At 47.2% G+C, this 11,156-nt stretch overlaps 1 protein-coding gene across 1 annotated transcript in view; it reads left to right on the forward strand.

Annotated features, from left to right (window-relative positions):
• The window catches only part of LOC144505267 (uncharacterized), a 22,541-nt gene extending 20,558 nt beyond the window's left edge, over positions 1-1,983 (forward strand). Inside the window, exon 11 of the mRNA XM_078231317.1 lies at positions 350-1,983. Coding sequence (XP_078087443.1) covers positions 350-850 — 501 coding nt within the window. The 3' untranslated portion in view covers positions 851-1,983. The remainder of the gene's footprint in view (positions 1-349) is intronic.
• The last annotated feature ends 9,173 nt before the right edge of the window (positions 1,984-11,156 follow it).

Raw genomic sequence — 11,156 nt, forward strand, 5'->3', positions numbered from 1 at the left:
CTCCTCCCCCCCCCCCCCCCCTGGCCCCACCCCCCCCCCCCACGCAGCCCAGGCGCCCCCCCCACGGGCCCCTTCCCCCCCACCCCCGGCCCCCTTCTCCCCCACCCCCGGCCCCCTTCTCCCCCACCCCCGGCCCCCTTCTCCCCCACCCCCGGCCCCCTTCTCCCCCACCCCCGGCCCCCTTCTCCGGCCCCTTCCCCACCCCGCTCCATTTCTCTCTTTTCCCCCCCCCCCCCCCCCTGTCTCTACCTGCCCCCTCCCCCCTTTCATTTGCTCTTTCTCCATCTCCTTCTCTCTTCTCCCCTGGTCTGTCTCTCTGCCTCCCCCAGCATCCTCCTCCCCTGTCTTTTCTTTTGTCTTTGGCTCTCTCACACACGCTGTGTCTCTCTCTCTGTCCAGGTGTGAGATCTGTGGATTCACTTGCCGACAGAAGGCTTCGCTGAACTGGCACATGAAGAAGCACGACGCAGAGTCGGGTTACCAGTTCTCCTGCGACATCTGTGGAAAGAAATTTGAGAAGAAGGACAACGTGTCGGCCCACAAGAGCAAGAGCCACCCGGAGATGCTGCTGACCTCTGTCTCCAGCCTGACGGCTCTGGAGGAGAGTGGAGCCTTCGGCGAGGGGCCCAGCTTCATCCAGGGTCCCACCTTCGTAGAAGAGCAACCTCTTCCGGCAGACACCAGCCTGGAGGGGGAGCCCCGTCTAGAAGGGTGGACCCGTCTGGAGGAGGGCAGCTGTCTGGAGGGGGGGATACGTCTCGAGGTGTGGACCCGCCTGGAGGAGGGCGGCCGGCTGGAGGAGGGCAGCCGGCTGGAGGAGGGCAGCCAGCTGGCAGCTGAGGAGCCTTAATATCATTACCCCCCCCCCCGCCCAGAAAAATGATCCCATGACAGATATTTAACTGTAGTCATTGGCCTTAATCCTGAGAGGCAGAGGGCAGCCCCAGCTCCCCCCATCTCTTCCCCACAACACTGAGGAGCTGGGGTTAGGCGGGGAGGCGAGAGTTGCCCCTTCAGTGGGATGAGGGGGTGGGTGCTGTGGGGGAAACCCTTCTGAGGGTGCCCGGACTGTGGCACTTGTACTGGGAAGATCCACACATAGGGGAGGTTGTGTGCGGAGGGCTGATGTTGGTGTGGGATCTGGTTTGCTGCTAGATGTCACCCCCCGCTCCCCCCAACTCTCTTCCCCCTCCGCTACACCTCCACAGCTGGAGACAAGACCTCAGCTGTTAGTCCAGAATTTTCCTATGTTCTGGAACTCCAGCTGCCCTGCCAAACACCCCCTGACCCACAGCACGAGGAGAAACTCAGGGTGCAGACCTCTCACAAGTCTGAACTTGTGGAGTTTCCTGGATACACACTGCGACGGGGTTGGGGAGGGTTTAGTGCCGGTCTACACAGGGAATCCCACCCCGTGATACACAGTGGGAGGGGTGAGTGTTCCTCCACAGGGAGTCCCATCCCGGGATGCAGTCTGTGGGGAGTCTGTCTTGACACAGTACCCATGGAGCGGAGCATAGGTGGAGCGAGCATCAAGATCTCCCCCTCCTCCTCACAACCTGGTCCTCTTGTGCAACCTTCATCCCTTCTACTGCCCCACTGTCCTTGCTGCTGTTCTCCCTCTGCCCTTTACGTTGCTCCTGCCTCTATCCCCCTTCCCAGATGCCCCTACCCTCTGGAGGGGGTACCATCCTCTGCTCCGCTCGATCTTTCCGCACCACCCCCCCCCACACAAAAAACCTCCACTGCTCTCCTCTCTCCATCCTTCCTGCAGCCAGATTCTTTTGAGAGAAGAATCTAGTTTCTTGTTGAAGATTTTGGTCCTATTTTCAGGATTTGTAAATAGTTAGTGACAGTTACCGGCCAATTAGACAGTCAGTGACGGAGCCTGAGACACACTGTGGCCCAGTGTCCGCTTCCTGTTGTAACTGTATTACCGTTTAAAAATATATATTATATCAACAATAAAATCTTCATCATATACATTCCTGCTATTTAAACATGCGTTCTCGGTCAATTTGTGAATGGGGCAGCGGTTAGTTCACTTCTTGAATCTTTTCCTGGTGCCTCGTGAAATGTCAACCACACATCACCCAGACGAGAAGCAAGAACTAGTTCTAATATCTGCTACCCACAACGACTGTGATCAGCTTCAGGACAAGGGTGGAGTATCATGATACGTAAATAGTTTTATAACTGATAGAAATGCATGCAATGTGTTGCTTTGACCCTCTATTTGAGGAATGGACCTTGCAATGTTTGTTTCTAATCCTCCATGGGAGACAACGTCACTGAGCCAGCATTTGTTGCCCATCACTAATTACCCTTGAACTGATTGATTTACTCGGCCATTTTGGAGCGTAGTTAAGAGTCAACCTCGTTGCTGTGGGTCTGGAGTCACAAGTAGGCCAGACCGGGTAAGGACGGCAGATTTCCTTCCCCAAAGGACATTAGTGAACCAGATGGGTTTTCAAGTGACAATCAGCAATGGTTTCATGGGGAAATGGAGGGGAGGAAAATCTTAGATTACAGAATGGTACAGATCTTTGATTTATTATTGTCGCATGTATTAGCATAGAGTGAAAAGTATTGTTTCTTGCGCGTGATGCAGACAAAGAATGTAGTGTTACAGTCATAGCTAGGGTGTAGAGAAAGATCAACTTAATGCAAGGTAGTTCCATTCAAAGGTCTGACAGCAGCAGGGAAGAAGCTGTTCTTGAGTCGGTTGGTACGTGATCTCAGACTTTGGTATTTTTTTTCCCGACGGAAGAAGGTGGAAGAGAGAATGTCCGGGGTATGTGGCGTCCTTAATTATGCTGGCTGCTTTGCCGAGGCAGCGGGAAGTGTAGTCAATGGATGGGAGGCTGGTTTGTGTGATGGATTGGGCTACATTCACGACCTTTTGTAGTTTCTTGCAGTCTTGGGCAGACCAAACTGATACAACTAGAAAGAATGCTTTCTATGCTGCATCTGTAAACGTTGATGAGCTGGTCAGATGGGCAGAACAGTGGGAAATGGTGAAAAGTGTGATGCATTTCAGGAGGACTATCATGTCAAGGGAATACATGATGAATGGTAGCATGAGAACGAGAACAAAGAACAGTACAGCACAGGAAACAGGCCCTTCGGCCCTCCAAGCCTGTGCCACTCCTTGGTCCAACCTTGGATCTGGCCTGCAGGTGGCGGAGGTTGAACAGGTTCCTATTTGTTTCGTAGTTTAGCTCCACTCCAGCGAGGAGCTGGCTGAGGGTGAGATTCAGGATTCCAGCAAGGAAGATAGAGAAGAGTGTCGCTGCAGTGACTCAGCCTTGCTTGATTCCAGTCTGAAAGTGGATTGGGTCTGTGGTGGATTCATTGGTCAAGATCAGGACTTGCATTTCTTCATGGAGAAGGCGGAGGAAGGTGACAAACATTCGGGGGCAGCCAAAATCGAGGAGGACACTCAATAAGCCCCCTCAGTTGACAGTGTTGAAGGTCTTTGAGGGCAATAAAGGGCATGTACAAGGGTTTGTACTTGCAGATTACTAGTCCAGTGATAATACTAGTTCATAGAATTCATAGAAACCCTACAGTGCAGAAAGAGGCCATTCGGCCCATCGAGTCTACACCGACCACAATCCCACCCAGACCCTACCCCCATATCCCTACATATTTACCCGCTAATCCCTCTAACCTACGCATCTCAAGACACTAAGGGGCAATTTTAGCACAGCCAATCAACCTAACCCGCACATCTTTGGACTGTGGGAGGAAACCGGAGCACCCGGAGGAAACCCACGCAGACACGAGGAGAATGTGCAAACTGCACACAGACAGTGACCCAAGCCGGGAATCGAACCCAGGTCCCTGGAGCTGTGAAGCAGCAGTGCTAACCACTGTGCTACCGTGCCGCCCAAGTTCAGTGATAATACCATTCCATCGCCTCCTCATAAGTACCATGACTTGGTTCAAATGTAATTTTGGCTTTGATCTATCCGAGGTGGAATTTTCCAAGTGATCCTTCCTTCACCAACTGTTATCTTCCAGCTTTTTGGGGCATAGACCTCAATGCTTCCACTGAACAAATAGATCGGCGGCGTTTATGGAGAGTGGAGCAGCATTGAGGTATGAGGGAAAAATTGAACCAGGACCTATGGAGGTTAATTTAGAATCATAGAATCCCACAGAGCAGAAGGAGCCCGTTTGACCCATTGCGTCTGTTCCAACTCTGACAATTCATCTCACCTAGGCCCTATCCCCATTACCCCCCATATTTACTCTACTAATGCCCATAACCTGTACATCTTGGGACAGTAAAGGGCAATTTTATCTTGGCTAATCTACCTAACCTGCAAATCTTTGGACTGTAGGAGGAAACCGGAGTACCTGGCAGAAACACATGCAGACACGGAGAATGTGCAAACATCACACAGTCATCCAAGGCTGGAATTGAACCTGGGTCCTCCAAGCTGTGAGGCAGCAGTGCTAACTACTGTGCTGTCAATAAGGTTTTGATCATTAAATAGTGAAATCCTTGAGATGGTCAAACGAAGGAATGATGGAATTGGTGGAGGAACTTACCTAAACTTTCAATCCTCCTTTGGATATGGCATGTGCCAAAGGAGTGGAGGGTTATAAACATTAACACAGATTCTCAGATTCTGATAACCTTCCAGTCTATTGTTCAACCGTTCGGTCCCTCAAACGTGCAGCACCATTCAATTGGATCATAGCTGATCCAACATTCTTCACATTCACTCTTCTGCCTTTTTCCATAACCCTTGATTCCCTTACTGATCAAAAATGTATCTTGTCCTTAAATATACACAAGGACTCTGTCCCCACAGGTCTCTGTGGCAAGAAGTTCCAATGATTCACAACCCTCAGAATAAATTCCTCCTCATCTCAGTCTTAAATTGGCACTCCTTTATTCTGTGACTATGCCCTCTGCCATGAAGGGAAACATCCTCCCAGCATTTATCCTGTTCAGCCCCTTAAGAATCCTATATTTTTCAGTGAGATCGCATCTCACCTATAAATTCCAATGAGTCCCAATCTGTTTAACCTTTCCTCACAAGACGATCCTTCCCTCCTGCAGATCATAGTAAACGTTCTCTGTACTGCCTCCAGTGTAATAATATCTTTCCTTAAATAAGGGGACCAGAACTGTTCACAGTACTCCAGATGTGGTCTCACCAGTACCTGGTACAGTTGCAGCAAGACTTCCCGACTCTTATACTCCAACCCACTTGAAATAAATGCCAACGTTCCATTAGCCTTCCTGATTACCTGTTGCGCCTGTGTGCTAGCTTTCTCTGTTTCATGCACAAGTACCCCCAAGTCCCTTTGTGTTGAAGCTTTCTGTAGTTTTTCTCCATTTAAATAATACTCTGTTCTCCGATCCAAAATGAATCGGACCAAAATGATCAACTTCGCATTTTCATAGAAATCATAGAAACCCTACAGTGCAGAAGGAGGCCATTCGGCCCATCGAGTCTGCACTGACCACAATCCCACCCAGGCCTTACTCCCACATATTTACCCGCTAACCTACACATCCCAGGACTCTAAGGGGCAATTTTTAACCTGGCCAATCAACCTAACCCGCACATCTTTGGACTGTGGGAGGAAACCGGAGCACCCGGAGGAAACCCACGCAGACACGAGGAGAATGTACAAACTCCACACAGACAGTGACCTGAGCCGGGAATCGAACCCGGGACCCTGGAGCTGTGAAGCAGCAGTGCTAACCACTGTGCTACCGTGCCGCCCATGGAAACGTCCTTAAATACACACAATACATTTTCTCATATTCTGTTCCATTTACCAACTTTTTTGCCCACTTACTCAACATATCAATATCACTTTGTAAACTGTCTGTACCCCTCTCATAAGGTGCCTATTCTTGTGGCGTCTGCAAATTTACTTCCTTCCTCCAAGTCATTAACATAGTAATTAGTTATGGTCCCAGTGCTAATCCCTGTGGAACCCCATTAGTTACATGTTGCCAACGTGAAAAATAAGCCCTTATCCCCACTTGCTGTTTCCTGTCCATTAGTCAATTTTCTATCCATGTCAATATACTACCTCCAACACCGTGGGCTCTTATGACTTACCCTTTTGTGAGATACCTTGTCAAACAACTTCTGGAAATCTAAAGATAACACACCAACTGGTTCATCGCTATTCTCCCTGGTTGAGACTTTCTTGAAAAACTCAACAGATCGGTCTAATATGATTTACTCTTCACAAAGCCATGCTGACTCTGCTTGATTAGATTATGATTTTCTAAATGTGCTGCTCGGATTCTAATCCATTGTATCATTCCAATCCACTGTTCTCAGATCCTGATCCATTGTTGTAACATTCCAATCTATTGTTCTTGGATTCTGATCCATTGTTGTTACATTCCAATCCACTGTTCTCAGATCCTGATCCATGGTTGTAACATTCCAATCTATTGTTCTTGGATTCTGATCCATTGTTGTTACATTCCAATCTGTTGTTTTCAAATCCTAATCCATTGTGGGACATTCCAATCAATTCCAATGGTCCTCAGATTCTGATACATTGTTGTAACATTCCAATCCATTTCGGGCAGCATGGCCAGTGCAGGCTTGCTGGGCCGAAGGGCCTGTTCTTGTGCTGTCATTTTCTTTGTTCTTTGTTCTCAGATTCTGATCCACTGTTGTAACACAGCAATGTAGTATTCTCAGAATCTGATCCATTGTTTGATTTTATTTCATTTATTACTATCACATGTATTGGGATACAGTGAAAAGTATTTTTCTTCTGTGCCATACAGACAAAATACCGTTCATAGGGAAGGAAAGGGGAGAGTGCAGAATGTAGTGTTACAGTCATAGCTAGGGTGTAGGGAAAGGTCAACTTAATATAAGGTAGGTCCATTCAAAAGTCTGATAGCAGCAGGGAAAAAGCTGTACTTGAGTTGGTTGGTACATGATCTCTGACTTTGTTATATTTTTCCCAATGGAAGAAGGCGGAAGAGAGAATATCCAGGGTGCGTGGGGTCCTTGACTATGCTGGCTGCTTTTTCGAAGCAGTGGGAAGTGTAGATAGAGTCAATGAGTGGGAGTCTGATTTGCGTGATGGACTGGGCTTTGTTCACAACCTTTTTTAGTTTCTCATGGTCTTCATCATAGCAGGAGCCATACCAAGCTGTGATACAACCAGACGGAATGCTTTCTATGGTGCATCTGTGGATGTTTGAGAGAGTTGTAGCAGACATGCCAAATTTCCTTCCCCTTGTGAGAAAGTAGAGACATTGGTGGGCTTTCTTAACTATAGCATCAGTGTCGAGGGACCAGGACAGGTTGGTGGTAATCTGGACACCTAGAAACTTGAAGCTCTCAACCATTTCCACTTCAGTGCCTTAATGACTATCGGCCGGTGGCTCTGACATCCGCCATTATGAAGTGCTTCGAAAGCCTAGTCATGGCATGAATCAATTCCAACCTCCTGGACTACCTGCATCCACTACAGTTTGCCTACTGCCACAACAGGTCCACAGCAGACGCCATCTCCCTGGCCCTGCACTCAACCCTGGAACACCTAGGTAACAAAGACACCTATATCAGCCTCCTATTTATTGACTAAAGCTCAGTCTTCAGCACCATTATCCTCTGTGGCCTGGGCCTCGGCACCTCCTCCTACTGGATCCTGAACTTCCTAACTCACAGACCACAATTAGTAGGATAGGCAACAAAACCTCCTCCATGATCATCCTCAACACCAGTGCCCCACAAGGCTGTGTTCTCAGCCCACTACTATACTTATACATCTATGACTGTGGCCAAATTCCCCTCCAATTCGATTTTCAAATTTTCAAACATCACTGTCGTGGGTCGGATCTCAAACAATGACGAGACAGAGTACAGGAATGAGATAGAGAATCTGGTGATCTGTTGCGGCAGCAATAATTTCTCCCTCAATGTCAACAAAATGAAGGAAATTGTCATCGACTTAGGAAGTGTAAAGGAGAACATGCCCCTGTCTACATCAATGGGGATGAAGTAGAAAGAGTCGAGAGCTTCAAGTTTTTAGGTGTCCAAATCACTAACAAACTGTTCTGGTCCCCCCATGCCAACACTATAGTTAAGAAAACCCACCAATGTCTCTACTTTCTCAGAAGACTAAGGAAATTTGGCATTTCAGCTACGACTCTCACCAACCTTTACAGATGCAGCATGGAATGCATTCTTTCTGGTTGTATCACAGCTTGGTATGGTTCCTGCACTGCCCAAGACTGCAAGAAACTACAAAAGGTTGTGAATGTAGCCCAATCCATCACGCAAACCAGCCTCCCATCCATTGGCTCTGTCTACACTTCCCACTGCCTTGGCAAAGCACCCGGCATAATTAAGGACCCCACGCACCCCGGACATTCTCTCTTCCACCTTCTTCCGTCGGGAAAAAGATACAAAAGTCTGAGGTCACGTACCAACCGACTCAAGAAGAGCTTCTTCCCTGCTGCTGTCAGACTTTTGAATGGACTTACCTTGTATTACGTTATCTTTTTCTGCACCCTAGCTATGATTGTAACACTACATTCTGCATTCTCTCATTTCCTTCTCTATGAATGGTATGCTTTGTCATGTAGCGCGCAAGAAACAATACTTTTCTTTGTATGCTAATACATGTGACAATAATAAATCAAATCAAATCATCCCCATTGATGTAGAAAAGGGGCATTCCCTCCACTCCGCTTCCTGAAGTTAATGACTATCTGCTCGGTTTACTGACATCGAGGGAGAGATTATTGCACCAGTTCACCAGATTCTCTATCACTTTCCTGTGCTCCGTCTCATCATTGTTTGAGATCCAACCCACTACAGTAGTGTTACCAGCAAATTTGAAAATTGTTGGAACATTCCAACCCATTGTTCTCGTATTCTGATCCATTGTTGCAACGTTCCAGTCTATCGATCTCAGATTCTGATCCGTTGTTGGAACTTTCCAATCCACCCCCTTCAGATTCAGATCCATTGTTGGAACTTTCCAATCCACCCCCCTCAGATTCTGATCCATTGTTGGAACTTTCCAATCCACCCCCCTCAGATTCTGATCCATAGTTGGAACTTTCCAATCCACCCCCCTCAGATTCTGATCCATTGTTGGAACTTTCCAATCCACCCCCCTCAGATTCTGATCCATTGTTGGAACTTTCCAATCCACCCCCCCTCAGATTCAGATCCATAGTTGGAACTTTCCAGGTTATTGTTCTCAGATCTCTCCCTCTCTCTCAAGCCAGAGATGATGCTCCAGTTTACATTCCAGGTTAACACATTGACAGTTGTCCCTTATGAATGCAAGAGGGACCCCCACCTTTCCTCCAGTGTCACAATTAGGATTAATTCCAGTCACTGAACAAACAGGTATAGTTAACACCATTTCAATCCAGCACTTCTTGTATCACAATAAAGCTGAACAGTTACCTGGTCTGGATGGAATGTATGAGGTTGGTTGTGTGAAAGATGATGGAATTGGTGGAGGTATTTGTTTTAATATTTGCACCCACCTTTGGATATGGGAGTCGTGCGGCATTGTAAATGTTCCACCCTCTTTATAAAAGGAGGGAGAGAGATAAACCTAGGAACTATAGGGTGCTCAGTATAATGCAAGTGAAACATGGAGCAAACTTTTAAACTCTCTAATCTTGGAGAAAATAATGTGGATAGCTTGTCTGACAAGTTGCATTGCTATGTTAATGGGAAATCATGTTTTATAAACTTGATGCAAGCCTTTGATTAAGTGATGGAGTGTGTTGATGAGGGGACAAATGAATTTTTGTACACAGACTTTGAACAACTGCAGGGGATGGGCACAATTGTAATGTGGAACTTGTTCAAGGAACAGCTACTACGCGTCCTTGATAAATATGTATCTGTCAGGCAGGGAGGAAGCAGACCTGTGAGGGAACCGTGGTTTACTAAGGAGGTTGAATCTCTTGTGAAGAGGAAGAAGGAGACTTATGTTAAGATGAGACGTGAAGGCTCAGTTAGGGCACTTGAGAGTTACAAGTTAGCCAGGAAGGACCTAAAGAAAGAGTTAAGAAGAGCCAGGAGGGGACATGAGAAGTCTTTGGCGGGTAGGATCAAGGAAAACCCTAAAGCTTTCTATAGGTATGTCAGGAGTAAAAGAATGACTAGGGTAAGATTAGGGTCAGTCAAGGACAAGAGTGGGAAGTTGTGCGTGGAGTCTGAAGAGATAGGAGAGGCACTAAATGAATATTTTTCGTCGGTATTCACACTGGAGAGGGACAGTGTTGTTGAGGGGAGTACTGAGATGCAGGCTGTTGGACTGGATGGGATTGATGTTCATAAGGAGGGGGTGTTAGCAATTCTGGAAAGGGTAAAAATAGATAAGTCCCTTGGGCCGGATGGGATTTATCCTAGGATTCTCTGGGAGGCTAGAGAGGAGATTGCAGAGCCTTTGGCTTTGATCTTTGCGTTGTCATTGTCTACAGGAACAGTGCCAGAAGACTGGAGGATAGCAAATGTTGTCCCCTTGTTCAAGAAGGGGAGTAGGGCCAACCCTGGTAATTATAGACCGGTGAGCCTTACTTCTGTTGTGGGCAAAGTATTGGAAAGGATTATAAGAGATAGGATTTATAATCACCTAGAAAGGAATAATTTGATTAGGGATAGTCAGCACGGTTTTGTGAAGGGTAGGTCGTGCCTCACAAACCTTATTGAGTTCTTTGAGAAGGTGACCAAAGAGGTGGATGAAGGTAAAGCGGTTGATGTGGTGTATATGGATTTCAGCAAAGTGTTTGATAAGGTTCCCCATGGTAAGCTTTTGCAGAAAATACGGACACATGGGATTGAGGGTGATTTAGTGGTTTGGATCAGGAATTGGCTAGCTGTAAGAAAACAAAGGGTAGTGGTTAATGGAAAATATTCATCCTGGAGTTCAGTTACTAGTGGTGTACCGCAAGGATCTGTTTTGGGGCCACTGCTGTTTGTCATTTTTATTAATGACTTGGATGAGGGCGTGGAAGGATGGATTAGTAAATTTGCGGATGACACTAAAGTCGGTGGAGTTGTAGACAGTGCGGAGGGAAGTGGCAGGTTACAGAGGGACATAGATAAGCTGCAGAGCTGGGCTGAGAGGTGGCAAATGGAGTTTAATGCGGAAAAGTGTGAGGTGATTCACTT

Source organism: Mustelus asterias, chromosome 16, assembly GCF_964213995.1.
Source record: "Mustelus asterias chromosome 16, sMusAst1.hap1.1, whole genome shotgun sequence".
Taxonomy (NCBI): Eukaryota; Metazoa; Chordata; class Chondrichthyes; order Carcharhiniformes; family Triakidae; genus Mustelus; species Mustelus asterias.